Source organism: Ailuropoda melanoleuca, chromosome 8 (genome assembly GCF_002007445.2).
Source record: "Ailuropoda melanoleuca isolate Jingjing chromosome 8, ASM200744v2, whole genome shotgun sequence".
NCBI lineage: Eukaryota > Metazoa > Chordata > Mammalia > Carnivora > Ursidae > Ailuropoda > Ailuropoda melanoleuca.
Window position 1 is genome coordinate 72703070 of NC_048225.1, and position 23356 is coordinate 72726425.

The window sequence follows — 23356 nt, forward strand, 5'->3', positions numbered from 1 at the left end:
GACAAATGGCTACTAGAGTCAAAATCTGTTCAGTCTTCTGAGAAACCACCTGCCTTCGATACACGAAGAATCTTGAAAGTGTGTTTACTCTTCCCCAAAATACCATTCCACAGAACACCCGTTCCTCAAAACTGCTGTATATAACAGTAAGCCAAGAAGGGGCTGTAAAAGTAAATTCTCCTACATCCACGATGGAATACCATGGAACCATTAAAAATCACGTTCTGAAAGGGCATCTGACACTTGCAGGTGCAGGTGGGAGACAACACCCATCCTCACTTGTTAAGTGAAAGAGCGGGTCACACGTGCCATAAAACCTGTTTAAAAATGTACCGTATGGAACCAAAACTTACTAGAGGCAAATACACTAAACCTGAAACAGTGATTGCTTCTGATCGGTGGGATTGTGGATATTTATTTTATTCGTTACATTCTTCTGTATCATTTTCATTGTTGGAGAAAAAGATATTTAGAGAGGCCAACGGATTAGCTCCGACCAATTGCTTCCTTCATTCTGCGTTCCCCACAGCCGCGGAGAGCCGACAGCGTCCGACCTTGGGCCTAGCGGAGGCCTGTGTTCTGGAAGCACCAACCGGCTACCACTCATCAGCTGAACAGCGGATGGTCCCGAGGGAGCCCAGGGGCCGTGTCCCCCAGGGACAAGAACCCTGGCTAGCCTCCCCTGTGTTTTCCCTGACTCCCCTGCTGGCCTCCTCCCCAACCTGCAAGCTCCACCTACTCTCTCCCTCGGAAGTCAAACCCTTGCTGTGCTGAATGGAGTGACTGCCAGCCAAATCCTAATAAGCATGAGGAGTGTGGGGGCCCCACCCACCTGAGACAGCAGGCAGCCCCTTGGGAAACCCTGGACCTAATATCTCTGACACAACTTTCCCCAGCTGCTGCTTCTCCTCTATAAAGTGTGCGTTAGAGGTTTCGAGAACTTTTTTTTTTTAAAGCATTGGCGTCTCTTTTAAAAAATAAAACTCACTGCAATAAAATCAGAGGTGTTCTGGTTGAAAGAGCGGATGGAGGAAAAGGCAGAACTCTGCTTTCTCATCCTCCGCAGCAGAAAGCCCTGACATCCTCCCCAGGCACTAAGACGGTGTGGAAGTCACCGGACCAGACGATCTCTCAGGGGCCCCCAGCCCGCTATTCCGTAATTCCTCCATCGTCCGGGGCGGGCTTACCGGTCGACGGCGATGACCCCGAGCGTGAGCATGCTGGCCGAGCTGATCAGCAGGTACAGCAGCGCGGAGAAGTTGCACCAGACCACGCCGAAGACCCATTCCCTCCGAATGGAGCTGGTCGCCACGAAGGGCAGGACCAGCACGGACAGCAGGAGGTTGGACAGGGTCAGGCTGAAGACGAACTTGTTGCTGAGGGTCAGGAGGTAGGACTTCTTGTACAAGGTGACCACAATGACCAGGTTGCCCAGGCAGACAAAAATGGTGATGATGATGATGGTGATGAAGTCGGTGATGACGGCGCCCCCTTCGCCACCCTCCTGGTCCGTGAGGTTGCTCAGCTCCTTCCTGTGGCCGAGGGAGGAGTTGAGGCTCATGGTCAGGGCGCCTCGGCGTGCGGTGGGCAGACCATGCCGGACGACTGGAAAAAGAAGGGGATACCGGCGGACAGGGAAAGACTCGTCAAATCCCATCCTCTGCGCTTGACGCAAGAGCCGCAGACTCCCCAGGGCCCCCGTCGGTCCCGAGGCTCTTGGTCCGGCTTCCCCCCTCAAGCTCCACGAAAGCGGCCTGTTTTCTACAACCTGCTTTGTGTGTGACTCCCTGTGTCTCCTTGGAGGAGGTGTTCCTCCAGTCCAACCCAACCTGTTCGCGTGCCCCGGGGCCAGTGGTGGGAAAGCTTTGATGTACCGAGGAAGCACCTGGAGCTGATGCTTGGGCCCCGCCCTGGAGATGCTGGTGCCGGGGATCAGAGGCCCAGCCGAGGAACCTGCATTTTAAACAAGCAGGGGGCAGGTGGGCTGTGCTGCTCTGGGGAGTCCCTGAACCAGAGGTGGCAGTCACACCTGGAGCCCCAGAGCTGGAGAAGTTCAAGCACACGGCTGACTTCCTGGACCAGAATCTGCATTTTAATCGTATCCCCAGCTGATGCGCGTGGCCAGTAAAATTCGACAGTAAGCTTAGCATATTCTGAGGTCCCCGAGCAGGGCTTCAACGAGTACAATTCGTAGTGAGGCATCATCCCAGCTCTCGCCAGCCATGGGGAAGGCCGGCAAGGACCCAAGCACTGAGTACAAACAGGTCCGTGCAGGCGCGGGCTGAGGTCTTGGCCCCCAGGCACCCACCCTTCCCGGCAAGGCGCAGTCCCTGCTCCCCGGCCTCTGGCTCGGGATCTTGGCTAACCCCGCAGGCTAACATCTTAACATTAAATCCCACAGAGGAGCGTTTCTCCAAACTTTTCATCTACTTTAATCAGCCCAAAGAATCCCACGGACACTTCCCCCACCTGCTCTTGTTTCCAACAAACAAAAGACACCAGAAAGAAGGAAAGCTTTCCTTCCACGAGCCAGATGACAGGAACCCTGCTGCCTAAACTGCCCCCCCACAGCCACGGAGACTTCCCCATGCCCCCCCGGTTGACCTGCCACCGCTACCCAAACACCTTTGGCCACAGGGAGCTGGTGGGTTGAGGGGCAGTCCCAAGTGCTGGTGAGAAGGCTGCCCTTTCGCGTGAGCTTGTCCGCTGGGGGTCCTCACCGCAGACCGAGGCCCACTAGCGTTAGCAGCACCGAATAATCCTAACCCCTCCTCCACTTGACAGCCTTTAAATGCTTCACAAGTGACTTGCTTTCCCTTCTCCAGATTTAATCTCCCGAGGTCCTGATACGACTTCCAGACTCTTCACTAATTCAGACTCCCTGGTTTGGACTTGTTCACGGACAACTATGACCTTCTTAATTTGTGGTCCCCAAAACTGAATGTACCATTCTGGATGTGGGCTGGTAAGTGTTGAGCACAAGGGGGCAATTTTCTCCATCATCACGACAATCTCCTCCCACTATTCACTCTAACAACGCATTTTCTTTCAGCAACCATATCATCCTGTTGGGCTTAACTGCGTGGTCAGCTAAAACCCAAAGCTTATACACATATGAATTTCTGTGAAGGCAGATGTCCCAAGTCTAGAACTTATGGCATTAACGTGTTTAAGCCTAAATACAACACATTATTTCTACTAAATTTTATTTAGTGTACTTTGGCCCATATTTCCAGGCTGCTGAAATATTCTGAATTTTTATTCAGTAATGCAATATGTTAGTTACTCCGGCTCTGTGCGATGAATATACTTTATTAGGTATACCTTCCCGTCCGAGTCTTTGTAAGGTTATTTCTGGATTTTGTCTTTATTTTGTGAGTTCTGAATTTTGTTAATTCTTATAAGTAAACTACTGGGGTGCCTGGGTGGCTCAGTCGGTTAAGGGTCCGCTTTGGCTCAGGTCATGATCCCAGGGTCCTGGGATTGAGCCCCACATCAGGTTCCAGCCCCACACTGGGCTCCCTTCTCAGCAGGGGAGTCTGCTTGTCCCTCTCCCTCTCTCGGCTCGTGCTCTCTCTCTCACTCTTTCTCTCAAATAAATAAAATCTTTAAAAAAAAACTCTTTTTTTTTTTAAGATTTTATTTTATTTATTTGACAGAGAGAGATAGCCAGTGAGAGAGGGAACACAAGCAGGGGGAGTGGGAGAGGAAGAAGCAGGCTCATAGCAGAAGAGCCTGATGTGGGGCTCTCCCACAACGCCGGGATCACGCCCTGAGCCGAAGGCAGACGCTCAACCGCTGTGCCACCCAGGCGCCCCTAAAAAATAACTCTTATAAGTAAATTATTAATTGGTGTGTCAAAATAAAGGTCCTATATGTGCATATTATTAACTGCGCAAGTGAGAACATGGTGGAAAAGAAAACAGACTTTGAGTCATTAGACAAATGACAAAATAGGAGAAAATATTTACAACTTATGTCTCAGAGAAAGGACTAATCATTCTAATTTATAAATAATTCCAAAAAATTAGGGGCTCCTGGGTGGCACAGCGGTTGGGCGCCTGCCTTCGGCTCAGGGCGTGATCCCGGTGTTGTGGGATCGAGCCCCACATCAGGCTCTTCCGCTATAAGCCTGCTTCTTCCTCTCCCACTCCCCCTGCTTGTGTTCCCTCTCTCGCTGGCTGTCTCTATCTCTGTCGAATAAATAAATAAATAATCTTAAAAAAAAATTTCCAAAAAATTAGAAAAGGTGAAAAAAACAGAAAAGTGAACAAAAATATATAAACGGAAAAAAAAATGTAGCTATATGAGGACATCGATGTTAACTAACCTTATTGTGGTCATTTCACAGTATACACATCCATCCAACCACCCCTTAAATTTGCACGATGTTATGTGTCAATTCATATCTCAATAAAACCAGGCACAAAAAGTCGTGAACAGTTCACAGCACAGGATACGCCAACTGGACTTAAACATATGAAAAGATGCCCAATGTCAATGAAAGTAAGAGAAATGCCCACAAAACTACATGAGTTACCATTTCTTCCCTTTCACACCACTACAAACTCAAGCGTGGCATCACTCTCTGTGGGTGAGGCTGTGGGGAAACAGGCATTCTCTCTCCTGCCCGCCGCACTCGTGCTCCAAATGTGAAAAGGGAAAAGCCCTGTGGAGGGGGGTTTGGCAATATCTAACGAAGCCCCACGTGCATGTACCCTTGGACCCAGCAACTCTATTTCTAGGTATCTGCCTGGAGATATAAGTTCATACTATGAAACAACAGATGCACAAAGTTATTTCGTTCATTAAGGCACTAGTTGTAAAAAACCAAAAAACTGGAAAAATGTGAGAAAGGGAAAATAAGAATCCATCTGCATATAAATATGCACAAATACATGCTTACTTATGCAAAAAGAAAAACAGGAAAGATAACGAGAAATTAAGATATTGATGGAAGTAAAATTTCTCTAAGTATTTTTTTACAGTTTTGATTTTTGAACCTTGTAAATATTTTACATACTAAAAAATTTTAAATACAAATGGATGCAAAAGGTAAATAAAATCCTTGCAAACATAAAAAAAAAAAACAAGCCTAAGTGTGTATTCAATTGATAACATAACCATACGGAGCAAAAAGTTATATCAAGTAGCTTTTAAAAGACAGTATTTTGGGGCGCCTGGGTGGCACGGCAGTTAAGCATCTGCCTTCGGCTCAGGGCGTGATCCTGGCGTTATGGGATCGAGCCCCACATCAGGCTCCTCTGCTGGGGGCCTGCTTCTTCTTCTCCCACTCCCCCTGCTGTGTTCCCTCTCTCGCTGGCTGTCTCTATCTCTGTCGCATAAATAAATCTTAAAAATAAATAAATAAATTAAATAAAATACAGTATTTTGACTGCAAATCATTAATGGTATATATTCTATGGTTTACTTAGTAGGCTTGATGTTGTTAATGGTGTTGTAATTTTACAACTATTTTGAGTGTAGAGCAAGCGAGCCTTTATGGAGAAAGGAGGCACGGATTACAGAGCAGGGGAAGGAGAGGAAGGACCCTGTGGTGTTAGTTTGGCTACCGGAGGCATCAGTGTGAATGCCCTATTCAAATATACAGAATCGGGTCCAAGGAAAAGCCCTGGAATGCAATCAGAAAGATTAAGAAAGTGAAATTCTAGAATAAAAGGCAAATGAGAGAATGAATAGGAAGTCCTTATTCCTCAAGCAAAGCAAAATGTTTTTCACTTACCAAGGGAATCATACCTGGCAAGATAGACTCAGCCGATGTGACCATCTTTCCCTCTCCAAATTCACTGAAATACTGCGTTAAATATGACCCAACGTTTTAAAACGAAAAAAAGGGGGGCGCCTGGGTGGCTCTGATAGTTTAGCATCTGCCTTCGGAGTCCCACATCGAGCCCCACATCGAGCCCCACCTTGGTCTCCCTGCTCGACGGGGAGCCTGCTTCTCTCTCTGCCTGCTGCTCCCCCTGCCTGGGCTCTCTCTCTCTGACAAATAAATAAATAAATAAAATCTTTAAAAAGAAAAAAAGGAAAAAGAAAAGCCAAGAAAGAGAAATCCACAGGTACCAGAAACAGAGACAGTTCAAAGCCAGAGCTATAATCCCACCCCTGTGGCCAGAGAGAATTAGACATAGTTCAAGACCCCTGGGGCTGAGGTTTTTTATGCGGGAGGGGGACTTTGAGCTGCACAGGCAGAGAACTGGAACCGATACCCTGCAGAAACAGTGGGTTCTAGAACGGCTGCCTCCGCCATGAAAAAGGGAGTAGAAATCTCCTTCCACTGGCAAAGGGAAGTGGCAAAAACACGGTCATTTACCGGAGGCTCTGGGTGGATCATGCAACACTTCCTTCCATGAGAAATCAAACATTGAGTCATGCGCCGTGCTGATGTGGGTACCAAATCCATCCATCTGCATGGGGCAGAAATCCAAAGTAATAAATTCATGTAAAAATTAATGCTGACAGAAAGTAAACATAAAATGGCTCTGTAGTCAATTTCCACATTCACAGAACACTCAGTGAAAGTGAGTGCACAGAATTCACAGGGAGGGAGAGTCAACGAAACAAAAAGCATAATTGACATTCCAAGAACTTAAAATAATAGAAAAAGATGAATGAAACTATAAAATAACTACTACTGGAAGCTTTAAAAAGAAAAGGGGTAAGAACCATAATGACAGAACAAGATGTCATGAAAAAATAGCAAGCAACTATGAAAAAGAATCCAATAGAAATCTAGAGATTAAAATTGTAGTTGTCCAAATTAAAAACTCAATCATTATGCGGAATAGCAGATTTGGCTAAAGAGAAAGATGGTAAGCTGGAAGACAGCTCTGAGGAAATTACTCAAAATGCAATAAAAAAGACTGAGAAACTGAAAACATGAAAAGCCAAGGTTCGTGAAGGAAAGGACAAGATCCAGCGTAAGTTCAGCCAAAGGGCAGCAAGAGATTAAAGAGAATGCGGGTAGCAGATGCTGCTGGCTGCCTACCCAACCACCACTCTGGTTCTTCTCCTTCCTGGCCGACCTCTCACTTTGTTTTGCCGTAGTCCTGCTCCCAGTGACTCAGAGAAGGTGGATCCTATCACTAGTTCTGGGAGCTGGACCCTGGTTGGTCTCAAGGAATCATTGTGTCCCTTCTCCTTGCAATCCTGGCAAAGGAGTCAGGAGGAGAAGTCTGGGATTGGTGCAGGTGGAAACTGGGATATCTGGGGAAAGCTGCTCTGATCTAGGAAGACAGACAGTAGGAAGCAAAATCTTTTCCTGAGGGCACTAATGGAAAGAAAGCACAGAGCTGTGGCAGCCATCTTGGGATCCTTAGAGGTGCTCAGCCAGCGAGGTGAGCACAGCAAAGAACAGTCAATCCTTGGGCTGCTGAATTAACAGACCTTCAAGTCACTTCATCCTGGCTTCTCATTATGTGAAACACATTTCTTAAAATGATTTTTTTATCTATTTTCAGGTAAGTTTCTGTTACTTGAGTCCAAAGCATACAACTTGCATTAGACTGGACCTACACTGTCCCCATGAAGGTTGACACCGTTCTTAAAGGGAGGACTGAACATTTTCTAGAATTAAAGAAACACGTGAGTCCTCAGAATGAAAGGGCATATCGAGTTCTAAGAGTAAATCGGAAAAAGTCTGGAACACCTGAGTGGCTCGGTCGGTGAAGCATCTGCCTTAGGCCCAGGTCATGATCCCAGGGTCCCGGGATGGAGTCCTACATCAGTCTCCTGGCTTAGCAGGGAGCCTGCTTCTCCCTCTGCCTGCTCCCCCTGCCTGTGTGAGCACTGTCTCTCTCACTCTCTGACAAATAAAGTCTTAAAAAAAAAAAAAAAGAAAAAGTCTGCATCAAGGCACATTACAATGAAAAATGACAAGATACAGAGAAAACAGTAAAAACAAGATTTCTGATAAAGAAGTAAAAAGTGGATAAACAGCAGACTCTTCTTTTGAAGAAAACAGAAAATAGAGGCCAGAAAACCATGGAATGGTCTCCTCCAAGTGCTGAGGAAAAGAACTCTTGCCCTAACGTTCTTTAACATCGTTCAAGAGAGAGCACAATATAGTCTGAGGCCAAAAAACCTGAATGTTCGCTAACTGTAAACTGACTGAATGATCCTCTTAAAGACACAGTTCATGAAGGAACCCAAAATCCCCAAAATAAGTAGGGTGCAAGAATCAACTGTTAGAAGAGAAACTAGCAAATATACGGATAGATCTACCGCTGCATAAAAATGAAATTTAAATTTAAAAAGTTAAACGTCAACCATAAATTTTATAAAAAGAGCTAATTTGGGGGGCGCCTGGGTGGCACAGTCGTTAGGCGTCTGCCTTCGGCTCAGGGCGTGATCCCGGCGTTATGGGATCGAGCCCCACATCAGGCTCCTCCGCTGGGAGCCTGGCTTCTTCCTCTCCCACTCCCCCTGCTTGTGTTCCCTCTCTTGCTGGCTGTCTCTATCTCTGTCAAATAAATAAATAAAAAATCATTAAAAAAAAAAAGAGCTAATTTGGGAGCCTTGAAAACAGGGTGAAATGAAAATATTAAGCAAAATGGAAGCTCTTAAAGGCCTGGTAAGAGTAGAAAGCATCCCAGTTAGTATGGACTCAGGGCAGGAACTTCGGTCAGGACAGCTGGACAAGTGCCTGTACATAGTAGGTACGCTCAGTAATTATTTGTAGGTGAATGACGAGCGTGTGAAATTCTGTCGTCGTTATATCAGATATGAGTGTTAACAATGTAAAAGAATGAAAAGAATAAAAATAAGGTGCAACACTTCCAATCCGAAAGACAGGGAAGGGGGCGCCTGGGTGGCTCAGTCAGTTAGGCATCTGCCTTCAGCTGACCTCCGGGTCCTGGAATCGAGCCCGGCATCGGGCTCCTCGCTCAGCGGGAAGCCTGCTTCCCACCCCCCCAACCCGCTCATGCTCTCTTTCTCTCAAATAATCTTTAAAAAAACAAACAAAAAACAAAACAAAACAACAAACAAAAGACAGGGGAAAAACTTAAGAAAGCACTACTCGTGCATGTCACTCTGCGGTGGCCCTACAGCAGGCACGCTCGTAAGCCGGGGGACAGAGACCCTGGGGCTGCCTGCCGAGCCTGAGGTCCTCTGGTCCAACCTTTCCCAGGAGGCAGAGCGGGTGTGGGGGCCAAAAAGCCGCCCGCCAGGGAAATCCAAAATCCCGGCCTCTGCCAGGAGGCCGGCAGCGGGGAGGCACAAGCCCCAGCAAATCTCCCAGGGGTGCACCTTTCAAGAACAAGAGAGAAGGCTCAGATCGCCCGAGCCAGCAAAGGCATCCTGGCAGGCAGCCGGCTTCCCCGGGCCTGACAAGCCAGGGCCCATTGCCTGGGAGCACATTCACGCGTGACTCACATGACCACCTGCGGGCCGGGTCTGCCGCCAGACCCAGGGGCGGTTCAGGACTCCCACACTCGCTGCGTCCTGCCCTGTGCTGCAGCTCTGAAAAGCAACATGAGTGTCCCCTGGCTGAGGTGGGTTTTTTTTTTTTTAATTAACTTATTTACTTGTGAGGGAGAGAGAGAGTGTGCACGCAGGGAACTGGGGGGCAGAGGGAGAGGGAGAGAAAGAATCTCAAGCAGACTCCCCACTGAGTGTGGAGCCCAATGCAGGCCTCGATCTCACGACCCTGAGATCATGACCTGAGCCAAAAACAAGAGTCGGACGGTTAACCGACTGAGCCACCCAGGTGCCCCGTCTGAGGTTTTAATAAACGTATCAGAAGTTATTCCTGACAGGTCACTAGGGAAGGCTTCCCGTCGTTCCCTCCCCCTGCCTGTTTCGGAGCTACTCAGCCCTCCTGGCTATTTGCAGAGACAGGGAACGTCTGCTGGGTTAGACTGCTGGCACGGGCTTCAAGTCATTCAAATCGTGACACTCAAGTAAGTGATCGATATCATTTTGGGTTAAAAAAACAAGGCAACGTTGTAGAATATGGAGACAGGTGTCTATTGTGTTTTCAAAACCCGTCTGCACGGGAATTTCCAAGAAGTAATTCTAGAAGTAATCCTGATCCGCATCACTACAATGTAAGGGCAGACTACCTCTCTTGTTTCATTGTGCAGATCTGGGGATTCAAGGTGTCCCCTCATGCCTACCGAGAACTCTGACTTTCATCGAAGACAGACTAACAACCGTAAGTTGGCAGGCCGACAGATACGGGCCTGGGGGTGCAGCGACCCCCTGTCTTTGGCACTCTGAATCTTCTTGTTCTTCTCGGGTATAGGAGCCTGTGTTCTCCTTCGCTGAGGCTAACTAGGCTGGGTTTCTGTCACTTGCAACTTAAAGAACCCCAACTAATACCCACAGATCCCACGGTCTGCTTACAAATGTCAAGACCCCACTTTTTTGGACGTTAGTCCCGGGCACCTTCCCTTTTCCAAGGTTAGGCCGACTCCTTAGGCACCGCTCTGCCTTCCCAAGCCTCCTTCTAAGAACTTTCTCCTTTTCTTCTTGCCGCAGACCCGTGGACACTAGTACCGTGGGCGCCTCATATAACAGCCCAGAAAATCTTTTCACCCCAGAGCGCGGTCTCTGGGATCAGGAGATCCGTGTCCCAGTCCACAAGCCACTACGAAGAAAAGGAGGTCCCACCCGTCCCCCCCATGCCCCTCAGAAGTGAGGCCATCAAAGGGTCCTCCTGAGAGCCTGCAGACAGCAGCCCGGGTTCACCTGGGCGCTGGAGGCCGTGTTGGTCGGAAGGAGGCTGTTCTCTCGGCAGCTCTCAGACCAGAGGCCGCTGGACATGGCAGGACACACCTGTCCTCTCCTGAAGTCTTCTCTAGAAAACCAGTTTCTTTGGGAATAAGGTTCTCCTCCGACATTCTTAAATATACCTGAGCAGGAATGGTTCACTTTCCCGTCCGCAGTGCCCACCTCTATGAGGACCTTGAGCAGTCTGGAAGCTGGAACCACCAGAGGCCCTCCGCCAGAGAAATTAAATGCCAATCAAATGCCAGGCTGGCCCATACAATACTCAAATAAACAACCCTCCAGGCAAGGAGGTAGCCCTGAACACTCCACACAAGCCAGTGAGGTCACTATAGCACTCTTCTGGCAATTCTCTCAGGGGCTCTTCACGTCAGCCCCTGCAAGCGCTTTATACATGTCGGTCACCGGCTGGAGGGGCAGGGGTGGAGTTGGGAAGAAGGTTCTAATGACTACCTTGCTTTGCACTAAGGTAACTGAGACAGACAGTAAGCCCCCACTCCCGCCCACTACAAACCAGACCGAATGACTTGTTGGGAGCCAGAGAGAGATCACGGGATCCCTGGGTCTCTGTCCCCAGACTCCTGCCATCCTTCCCAGGCACTCATGTGATAGTTGTCCCGAAGATAGCAGGTGCAGCAAGCTGGCCTCTGCAACCCCAGGGGGAGGCCCAGCCGGCCAGCCCAGAGTCTGTCCCCAAGCGCGGTGCACTTTGCTCTTGCCCCCACAAGGCCACTACCAACCTAGGAATGTCCTAGTTCCAAGCCTCTCGCTTCACATGTAGAGCAGGTCTGAGCTCTGGTCTGTTGGGAAAATGCACCGCAGAAGGAAAAAGCAGCTGCGGTCAGAACCACAAACCGCCTTAAGTCCCCGACGGCGTTCCTGGTGTGCCAGTGGGAGGGACCTGGTTTTGGTCCCCTCCGCATGGACAATATCCACTTGAGCACCTCACTGCCCTTCACAACATCCTGCAGTTGAGACTAGAAGGCTGGAGGCCGGGGCTCTTCTCAGACTGTGACCCTGTCCACAGGGGTCAACAGTGAGTCTGCCTGATGTCCTTCCCAAACGAAGCCCTTGCTCCTCAGCACAGACATTTCCCAAGGCTTGGTCCTTGACCCATCCCTTTCTCCCTACACCCTTGAGAATCTCATCCATTTCCAGAGTGTTACTTATTTTTAACTAATAATAAACAGTATTTGCAAAACACCGTGCAACATACAACATGTCCTGACATGCATCATCTCATCAGATCATCTGGGTAACTTCTGGAGGTAGGAATTAACGCTTCTCCCCATTTCAGAGAGGCAGCCTAACATACGGTTAAGAGCATGCATTCTGGAACCAGAGGGCCTGGGTTCAAAACCCAGCTCTACCGCTTACTGGCTCTGTGACCTTGATGTGTTCCCTACACTCTCTGGGCAGGAGCTTCCCCTTCTGTAAAATGGGGACAATATTCCTGCTCAGGCACCTGCCTCATAGGGTTGGTGGGAGAAGTCAATGAGTTAATATTTGTACAGTGCTTAGTATAGTGTTGGGAACCACACAAGTGTTGGTTAAATAAGTTAAATGGGGAAACTGAGGCTCAGAAATGGTAAGTGCCTAGTTTGAGAAAACAGTGAGTAGCAGCTCTACCACTTGGTCCAATGGCCATTAAGCTACCATCTGTCTTCAATCCATCCATTCACCAGGGAAGACTCAACATGGCGTGGCCTCACCTACCTTCCAATTTCTCACCCACCAACCCTTTCACAGGCCCTCTGCTTCGGCTGCTGTGCTACGTGCTTCCAATTCTGATTTGTTTTTACTCTTGCCCATCCTCCACTCGGAATCCTCTCCGTCTGTGGAATGGCTGAATGAAGATCTATTAAGTCTAAAGTGTGTTACTGATCTATTGGTCTAACGACTTCATTGAAAGAATGAAAGAAACAAATGAATGGGAGAGCAGGAAGACTAAAGCCTAAAGAACAAACAAAAAATATACCAAGTCATGACACGGAATCTGGCAATGATTTCTTGGACAGGACACCAAGGGCACAGGCAAAAAAAAACGAAAAAAATTGACAAACTGGACTTCATGAAGATTTTAAAAATCTGTACATCCAAAGGTGCTATCCACAGAATAAAAGGGCAACCCATAGAATGGGAGAAAATGTTTGCAAATCTCATATCTAAGTAGGGATTACTATTAAGAATATATTAAGAACTCCTACAATTCAAGACTAACCTAAAAAAAAGACCTGTGTCCAAAAGAGATGTAAATGGCCAGCAGGTACATGAAAAGATGCTCAACACCACTGAGCATTAGGAAAAGCAAATAAAACCACAAGGAGATATCTCTTACTCATTAGAATGGCTACTATAAGAAAAGCAAACAAAAACCAAAACACAGAAAACCACCAGTGTTGGTGAGGATGTGGAGAAATTGGAGCCCTTGTGCACTGCTGGTGGGAATGTACTGATAAAATCGCTGTGGAAAACAGCATGAAGGTGTCTCAAAAAATTAAACATCGAATTACCATACAATCGAGCAGTTCCACTTGTGGTTATAAACCCGAAATAATGAAAAGCGAGGTCTCGAAGAGATACTTGTACACCCATGTTCCTAGCAACAGCATCCACACTAAGTGGATGGCAGTGTGGGAGCAACGCAAGTGTCCACTGAGTGATGAATGGATAAGCAACATCCCGTATGCCCACAGGATGGAGCAGTGTTCAGCTTTCGAAAGGAAGCTCTGACTCAGGCTCCAACACGGATGAATGGGAGGACACCATGCTGAGTAGAATAAGCCAGTCACAGAATGACAAATACCGGATGAGCCCCCTCACGCGAGGTGCCCTGAGTAGTCAGAATTCTAGAGATAGAACAGAGAACGGCGGATGCCAGGAGCTGAGGGTGGGAGGCAGGGGGCTTGGTTACTGGGTTTAGTTTCACCAGATGAGGGGAGTTCTGGAGATGGACGGTGGGAATGGTGGCACAACGTGAATGGAGTCGATACCGCTGATTCGTGCACTTAAAAGCAGCGAAGATGGCATGTTTTGTGTTAAATACAATGTAAAAAAAAAAGCTGAAAAATGTATTTCTCAGGGTTCCTTCTCTTTAAGTCCTCTCCCCACAGGGTCTGGAGAGTCAGCAAGTGCAGGCAGTAGCTCTCGTCCCCCACCGCCGAGGAAGAGCCCCTCTGGCATCCAGAGTAAGTTCCCCGCCCCGGCAGAGGGAGCTGGGGCTGGCCGGATGATTCCTCACCAGCTCCTCATCCGCCCAGGACGGTCTCCCAGGCTGTGCACACTAAGTGAAACCAGGCATCACGCTGCACCCTCCCTGGAGGACATGGTCAAACAAAACTCAACTCTCTGTTCCCCAAACTTCTCTGCTGCAGTTTTTGTTGTGCGTGTCAGAGAATGTGAGGAACGCTCCGTACTGAGCCAAGCTGGACTCGGCGCCATGGGCTGTCAGCTGAATTTTTTCAAAGGGCCCCTGGCCTCTCTCCCAGGCTGCCACCCGCAGCCCCGAAGGCTGCCAGCATCCCCCTGGGGTATCCCGGTCAACACGGACGGGGCCAGGCCATTTCAGCCTCGCGGAAAGTCCACAACCGGCTGCTGTCACAATGAAGACAACTCACCAGCGGACAGTCCTAAGTCCCAAGGGCAAAGCGCTTTAGGGAAAGGCAGGGCAAGCAGCGTGGTCTGCCCACAGCTGTCTGTGGACGTGTTAGCAACCTGAGGGTTGAGCCAGACTCTCTTACTATAAAGATTACCCTTCCAGCTGCACACCAGGCAGCGAGCTCTCCTTTGCCAGGCCGCCGGACACCCCAGCCTGAACCACAGGACTCCCCTGGGTGGAAGAAGGGCAGGAACGCCAGCGTTTGCAGGGCAGGCTCAGGAAAGCCTCCACCACACAGGCCCGCAGCCATCAGGCCTGGAACTGGGATCCCAGCAGTTCCCAAAGGCAAGGCTGGGTCAGGCCAGGTCAGAAAGGCCCCAGGCTGTTCCAAGTTACCTGCCCCGGCTGCCAGACGTGGGTGTGGCAGAAGGGCCTGGTCAGGATCCCGGGCTCAGGCAGAGAGAAGCCAAAGCCACTTCCCAGAATTCCCAACTCATACACCCAAGCGGCTACTCACCCTCTCCAGTCGGATGTCAGAAGCGTGGCAAGCCTAGCATGTTCACAACCAGATTTCAGCTCTCTCAGACCTGCCCTTTCCACATTCTTCTTCATCTCACGTTATGGTTCCCCCATCCTCCCAGGGGCTCAGACCCAAAACTCGGGAGTCACTCCTGACTCCTCACTCTCTCATACCTCCTATCTGGTTCATCAGCAAATCTTGACATGTTTCTAGAATGCGACTATGTTTAACTATCTCTGTTACCATCACTCTGGTCCTGGCTACGTTGAAGCTTCTCTGGATTATGAAAATACCTTCCTCACTAGCCTACCTGCATCGGCCACTGCCCCCCCGTTCTCAACACAGCAACCTGAATGAGCCGGTTCAAACAGAGGTCAAAACGAATGAACAAGTCACTGCTTTACTCATAACCCCCAAAAGGAGTCCCATATCTCTCCGAAGAAGCCCTGCAGTTTCCCACATGATCTGGCTCTCCATGACTGCTCCAACCTCGTAATAAAAATTGCTTTTACACCCACTCCAACCACACTGGCTTCCTCACAGTTTCACAGATACATCAAGCATGCATCCACCTCAGGGCCTTTGCACTTGCTGTCCTATACCTGGAATGCCCTTACTGCAGATATCTTTGGAGGTTGCTCTCCCACTTCCTTTAGGTTTTAACTTAAACCACCTTTTTCGGCAAGGCCTTTCCAGCCCACGGTACCTTCCATACTCCTCTCCAACACTTCCCTTCCTTTTTCTCTTTAGTGCAGATGTGCATACTTATTTATCTTAGGAATGCCTTTCTCTCCCGCAAGACTGTATGCTTCATGAGTGCAAGGAATTCTAGCTCTGCAGATTTCTTCACCAGCACCTAGAACAATGACTGACAAATAAGAGGTACCCAATATGTGTGATAAATAATTAAATATATGAATGACCCATGGGACCCCGGTCATCCCGGCACACTAGGTGGTTCCTGCTCTGCAGGGGCAGCAGACGCTATTCATCACCCAGTCATTATCCCCTCTCCCCTCTCAGCAGAACTCTGGCTTGGCGTGGAGCATTAAGTCTGCCGACAAAAACCAGACTCACCGTACAGAGCTTGGGCGGCCGTCAGACCCAGTGCCAGTCGACGGAAGTCCACAACGTGGTGCAAGCTATCCATTTCCTGATGAAAGGGGATGGACCCAGCTACAGCTTCTGCCCTTCTTCCTTTCCCCTCTCTCCTGCTGGAACTCAAACCCAACCTTCCAAGTGAGGCAGCCACCTTTTGGCCAGGTAGCTGGAAGTCCCACGCAATCCGAGCAGGAAGACTAAAGCCCAAACCACACGGCAAACTGTGAAGCCGCTGTGCCCAGCCACGCTAGTCAACCCCTTTCTGGTTAAGTCCTTGTCGTACAGTTTCCTTTCCGTGCTACGCGTAGCAACGCTAACTTGATACATAGGGCAAAGGTGCGAAGAGAGGAAGGCGAACCGTGCTGGGCACGGAGGCTGTGTGCAATCCCACTGCTGGTAAAAACTGGTGCTAGGGGTCTTCGTTCATCTATCCATCCTCCTCTCCCATCTACCCAGTCCCCTTCCCCTCGGCCCCACACTGAGCCTAACTTGCTCACCCTTTCCCACGATATCTACAGAATCAAAGACTACTCATGAGGAAGAGAGGGCCTCCAGTAACAACTTGTCTTCCAAACTGTACTAAGACCGGAGCTCATCCTTGGAAATGCCTCATTCTGGATAGCTGAGTTTTATGAATTGGTGGGGTTTTTCCACCTTAAAATATCAAAACTCTTTATTTTAAGCCTTTAAACAATTATGAAAATCTATCACACATTTCTCTATATTTTATACAAAACACAATGATTTTCACAATGATTCAAGGTCATTTAGTACCAAGATAAATGGAATTCTGACTTGGGGAAGACCTTAGAGCTGAATTCTAATGCACCTGCTTTCTTCTGAGAGCTCAGGGAAGACCACTGTGCTCTCCCACCGTCACTGCGCGAGCAGATTTCCACCACGAGCCGGCACCGCAGGGCCGCAGACAGGGATTCCCTCCAGTAGAAGAAGGGTGAAGGCATATCCTTTCACGCCAAATGTGCCTTTATTTCCTTCTTACACTTTCTCTGCCATCTTTTTCAACTTTCAGCTTCCCCTTTCCCCTATACAAAGTACTCTTATCTATAGTTTTCCTCGTGGAGCTTACTAAAGGTCTGTGTAAAGCAAGGGAGCACGTCCGCGCAAAGGTCTCCAAGGATGGCCTCGGTCATACAAAGGTCATTTCCTCCTGTGCCTTTGGGGAGGGTTGACTTTCTACCTCTCAACGCTCCTCCATGTAAGTGACATAGGAACTGTGGCATATTCTGGAGAAACAGGGACCCCTGAAACAGCTCTGAGCTCCAATTTTAGTATTTTTTTAAGTAGTAAGAGGGAAAGTGTTGAGTCTAAAAGCAAAATCGCAGCGCCCCACTGGATTTCATACCACCAGAAGACAGGATACATAGGTGCAAATATATACTATGGTCTAACATTACAATTTTCCAAAAGGCCAAGCCTAAAAAATGTGAACTTCTTGAAGAGACCACGAGCACAACCGCAGACGATATCTGCACAGCCTGCGTTAACAAGGCAGAGTGTTACTGGTCCTTGGCTGCCTTGATTCCCTTTTTTCTATTTTCTCTATAAGCTCTCCTCTCACACATCCCCGAAGTCATGCATTCCCACACTGCGGGTGGCAGTTACCTGTCTGTAGACCAAATAAATGATGCCTTGCACATATGTGAATTACCATTCTTCAAGTCTCTGCAGATGCTATTGTGGTCAATAAAATAAAAATTCATTTTTCACATGGTCCTTGATTCAAAGCCGCTTTTTGTCATTCAGTGTTTTCTCCAGCTGAAGTGATATTAAAAGGGGAGGCGGATCCACACAGCCTGGGAAAGCTTCGAGATCATGATCGTAAGTTATCCCAGGCCCCTGACCTTCTCGTTGCCACTTCTGTGAATAACATCTAGCTCAACGTCCACCTGAACAGCAAAATTCTGAAGAAAACTTTCTGGAACATCCCACCCTCACAGTGACCCTTACTACCTCTTATTACCTACAGTTTTCCCTTTACATTTTAGTTATTCTGTCAGACATGCTTGTCTTAGCACAAGTTGTTATTTTAGGTGAGGGTACTCCTCCGGAAAACTTACTAATCCTTCCTTAGTTTCCCCTCTGAATTCCCAACAGCACTTTGCATGTGGGAGAAAATATTTTATATGCCCCCTACTCTCTAATATCTATGTCAATCTGATATTCAATATAAAAAACGGTTTTGGGACTCTTGACCGAATCTAGGTTTGAATGTCATATGACCTGTGCATGTCTCCTAACCTCTCTGAGCTTCAAATTCTCCACGAGGAAAGAGAGAGTGAAATTAACCTACTTTATGTGATTGTCAAGAGGAATATATGACCTAGCCATAGCAGCTAAACAATAAAAAGCAATAAAAGGCAGGCAGGTTGCAAAGGAAAAAGTAAAACTGGGGGCGCCTGGTGTCTCAGTCTGCCTTCAGCTCAGGTTAAGATCCCACATCCTGGGATCGAGCCCCACATCGGGATCCCTGTCCAGTGGGGTACCTGCTTCTCCCTCTGCCTGCTGCTCCCCCTGCTTGTATGCATGCTCTCTCTCTCTCTAATTTAAAAAAAAAAAAGAACTAATGAATGAATTCAGTGAAGTCCCAGGATACAAAATTAATATACAGAAGTCGGTTGCATTTCTATACACTAATAATGAGCTATCAAAAAGAGAAATTAAGGGGCTCCTGGGTGGCACAGCGGTTAAGCGTCTGCCTTCGGCTCAGGGCGTGATCCCGGCGTTATGGGATCGAGCCCCACATCAGGCTCCTCCGCTGTGAGCCTGCTTCTTCCTCTCCCACTCCCCCTGCTTGTGTTCCCTCTCTCGCTGGCTGTCTCTATCTCTGTTGAATAAATAAAAATAAAATCTTTAAAAAAAAACAAAACAAAACAGGGACGCCTGGGTGGCTCAGTCAGTTAAGTGCCCGCCTTCGGCTTGGGTCATGATCTCAGGGTCCTGGGATCGAGTCCTATGTCGGGCTCCCTGCTGAGCAGAGAGCCTGCTTCTCCCTCTCCCCTCTGCTTGTGCGCGCGCTCTCTCTCTCCTCTTTCTCAAATGAATAAACAAAATCTTAAAAAAAAAAAAAAGACAAAAATAACAAGTGTTGGAGAGGATGTGGAGCAAGATAAACCCTTGAGCCCTGTTGTTGGGATGCAAGCTGGGGCAGCCATCATGGGAAACGGTACGGAGGTTTCCTCAAAAAAAACCACACAGTACAACCGCTACTACTACGCGACCCGGCAATTTCGCTTTGGGGAATGTGTGCGAAGAAAATGAAAACATCAATTCAAAGAAAACTATGCACCCCTACGTTCCCTGCAGCATTATTTACAAGAGCCAAGTACGGAAACAACCCAAGGGCCCATCCACAGATGAGTGGAAAGAAGATGTGGTACACACACAATGGAGTTTTCCTCAGCCACACAGAACAATGAAATCTTGCCATCTGAGACAACATGGATGGGCCTAGAGGGTCTCATGTTATATGAAGTAAGTCAGAGAAAGACAACACAAAACTTCACTTCTACAAGGAATCTAAAAAACAAAACAGAAACAGACTCACAGACATGGAAACGAACTGTTGGCCATCAGGCCGGGTGGGGGTGGAAACCGGTGAAGGGAACAAAGAGGCACAAACTTCTGGTTATGGAGGGATGTCATGTCCAGCACGGGGACTACAGTCCATGACATTGTGCTAACTCCGTGCGCTGCCGACAGGAACTAGAGTAATTTCGTAACAGAAAAAAGGGAATTTTCAAGGAAGCGTGCGAAAGCAGGGAGTCGAGTGGCTGTCAGGGGATAAACTCAAAAAAGCGTTTCAGATATTCAAGACATGAAGAGAACATTCCATTCTTCTTCTCCCCTTCCAATTTTGATGAAAGCCAAAGAGGTTTCATTCGATGACTTCGGTGTTTGACACAGAAGAGAAAGAACACACAGCAAGGGACCCCAGACGGACACGTCGGGGACTCCAGGACGGGCCCAGGGACTCAGGACTAGAACCTCACTGCTCAGTCACGGCAGGAAAGGGCTCCAGCCCAGAAGTGAGTCACTTCAGTGACCAGCAAGGTGGGCACCCCCACCTAGTCGGGGTGGCGGGCCCTCAGCCGACCGGCAGACAAGGAAACGCACCCCTACTCGCAACGAGGCTGATGATCCATGCACAGTACCCCTACCCTGAAGGAGCAAATCTCACCTTTTTAAGGTACACAGTATCAGACGGCTGGGGAAGGTCTGAAAATGCCCTTGTCAAACCCATTCCCTACCCCAATTTTCTACATCAGTGGCTCTCAAAGGAAAGGGACTTCAGCCTCCCCCTTTCCCCCCGGCCCAGCCTCCCACCACAGGAAGGATTCTCTGGATATGTCTGGGGACATTTTCGGTGGTCACATCTCAGGGGACAGTACTGGCACGTAAGGCCAAGGACACGGCTGAACACCCATGATGCCCAGGACAGCCCCACACAACAAATCATCCAGCCCAAATGTCAGTCGTGCGGAGTCTGGGAAATTCTGTCCTGCAGGAGCCCTGTAGTTCATTCTACTTTTTACTGTATGTACCAAACAAGCAGATTGAGGGGAAGTAAAACAACACCCTCCGTAACACACACACACACACACACACACACACACACACGCTCCAAGAAGACAAGAAGAGACGGAAACTATGCTGGGAATTAGACTAAGGTTACTTCTATCACAAGACAAACAATGTTATTATGTTGATTGGTTTTTGCCCTGAATTATCTGGTTTATTCATTACCCTCCTAGACCCCAGCGAACGAATTAAACTCATATTGCTAAAACTGAGAATATTATTTTTCAATGTTTTAAAGTAATATCACTTCTGAATCTTTTTTTTTCTGATGACCATATCTGAGACGGATGCTGTCATAGAAAGCCCTGAGGAATAATGGAAGGCCCCCCTACCCTTACCACACTGCCACTGGTTCCTGGATACTCCGAGCTTCCCCCTTCCCATCCCTCACTCAGCTACCCCTAAAAAGGCTTCCTGAATACCTACTCTGCGCCAAGCCACTGGGACACAGCACTGAACGAGGTACCAAAATCTCTCCTCTCCTGGAGCTCACAGTCATGGGGGATGGGACACGCACAGTAAATAAATAGACAATGATTTTACAAAATAATTCCAGATAGTGGTAGATGCCATGAAGAAAGATAAACTAGGGTAAAAGGAGAAGGAGTGGTAGGTAGATGGGAGTGGCTAGTCAGAAAGTCTTTCCCAGGTGACATCTGATCAGAGCAGAAAAGAATGCCAAGGAATTTCAGCCCAAGGGAAGAGCCTGTGCAAAGGCAGAATGGTGAGAACGCTGGGGAGAAGTGGAAGAGAGGGGAACCAGAGACCACCTAGAGTGAGGGGAGATGACTTTACGAAGGGCACCAGGACCACGGGGAGGAGTGTGGCTAAGAACCCATGTGTGACAGAGGCCCCTGGAGCCATGCGGCTGACATGTTTGAAAGGGTCACTCTGCTACCGGGTCGAGAAGGGAAGTGGGGGGAACGCAGAGGCAGGGACACGAGTTAGGAGGTGGCTGCTGTAGCCCAAGGGACAGGTGAAGGCTTGGACCAGGCTTGTGGTCACGAGGTAGGCTGAAGTGGTCCGATTCATGGCTCTCCCACATTTCAGGGCTCGTGAGGCCACAGGAGCAGCTCAGCGTAGCCGTGTTATCTCACAGACCATGAAACCGAAGCCCAAAGATTTGAGATGCTCGGCCACACACGGAACTATTGGTAGAGCCCAATGTCCTGCCTGCCCTCCCTACACCTCCCCCCTGCCTGGCCATCCCCAGGACTGGCCGGGGTAGGAAGGTGGGCCTCTAGAAGGCGGTCCCACCGAGTGTAAAGTGAGTGTCTTTGCTTCGAGCAAGGACCTCCGCACCAAATCCAACGCGCCCTTCCTTGAGCTCCCCGCAGCACCTGATGCCCTTGACTAATTCATTCTCTTCTGAGCCCCCCCTCTCCCCTTGGCTTCCCCACTGCTGCTCTCCCCGGCCTCTCCCTCCTTCCGGTCCTTGCCAGTCCGGCTCACCTGGGCTCTCCGGCCGGTCAGTGCTGCGGCTTCCTGCGGGGCCCCTGCCGCAAAGCCTTCTCCTCTCCCGTCTGCAGAGGAAAGCGTTTACCTCCTCCACGTCCCCGTGCTCTGGGAGTTGTCCCCCCCGTTTCCTCTGGAGAGTCACCCTTTCCAGACCTGGAGTCCAGGTGCCTTCCTGGATGGGTCACAGGATTCATGCCTCGCCAGCCAGCACATTCCAACTCCCTCTGACTCAGTTTATGAGACGTGGAGTCCTGCTGCTGGCGTAGCTGGGGGAAAGACAGCTCCCCTCTCCCCCTGCATTTGAACCTGCAGCATCCCCTAGCCATCTCGAGGGGAGAGCCCGAGACAAGGGCAGCTAAGAAAACGAGTCCTGATAAAATCATTTGAACCTGGAACCCCCACCTGAAGCCCGACACACTCCTCATTTTAGAGGTATGAGCCAATCAATAGCTTTCCTTTCAGCTTCAGCCCATGTGAACTGGATTCTCTATCCCTTGTAAAAGGAAGGGTCCCATTTGATACCCAGCATCTCTCTCTGTGCGCTCTCTCTGTACCCACTTAAACCGTGATGACTCCGAAATCTCCATCCACATCCTGAACAACTCTTTGGAGCTCCAGATTCATATCCGCCCACCTGGGAGATGTTGTCTCCCATCTGTCCCAGCCAGGCACCTCGGCCAGAACATGTGCAAGATGAAATCCATTGTCAATGCCTCTACCATCGCAATATGCTAGTCTTCGTGTTTTCCACTACCCAGGAAAAACATCACCGCCCACCCAAATCACTCAAGACAGAAACCCGGGACCTCAGAGAGCACTCCTGCCAGGTAATCCTGATGGGGCTAAAGCCCCAACTGTCATTTTTCTGAGTGTGTGACCTTGGGGAGATGAGTGAACATATCTGAGCCTTGGGTTTTCACAGGGACTTGCTTGTTTCAATGAGATGCTGTATGTAAAGCAACCACGGTCACTGCCATTACCCCAGCTCGGAGCCTCCCCGTCTTTCTCCTCGAGGACTACCAGATATTTCTATCTCATCTTCTTTGGTCTCCCCGACCCCTCCCCAGCAGTGCTGGACCGATCGGCTCCTAACTAGCCTGGTCATGCCCTTCCAGGCCCAACCACCTGCACGACGTGCTCAATGGGAGCTCCAGATTCATATCCGCCCACCTGGGAGATGTTGTCTCCCATCTGTCCCAGCCAGGCACCTCGGCTAGAACATGTGCAAGATGAAATCCATTGTCAATGCCTCTACCATCGCAATATGCTAGTCTTCGTGTTAGCTGGACCGATCGGCTCCTAACTAGCCTGGTCATGCCCTTCCAGGC

At 49.0% G+C, this 23356-nt stretch overlaps 1 protein-coding gene across 4 annotated transcripts in view; it reads right to left on the reverse strand.

Annotated features, from left to right (window-relative positions):
• GPR161 (G protein-coupled receptor 161) overlaps window positions 1–23356 on the reverse strand; it is a 50222-nt gene that overhangs the window by 17455 nt on the left and 9411 nt on the right. For 2 of the 4 annotated variants that reach the window (XM_019808896.2, XM_034666689.1), the window contains exon 3: window positions 1188–1605. The exons of 1 other annotated variant lie outside the window; for it this stretch is intronic. In XM_019808896.2, the coding sequence (XP_019664455.1) occupies window positions 1188–1605 (418 nt within the window). Of the gene's footprint in view, window positions 1–1187; window positions 1606–6334; window positions 6429–23356 lie in introns of all 4 variants that reach the window. One more of the 4 variants, XM_034666688.1, reaches the window with a different exon arrangement.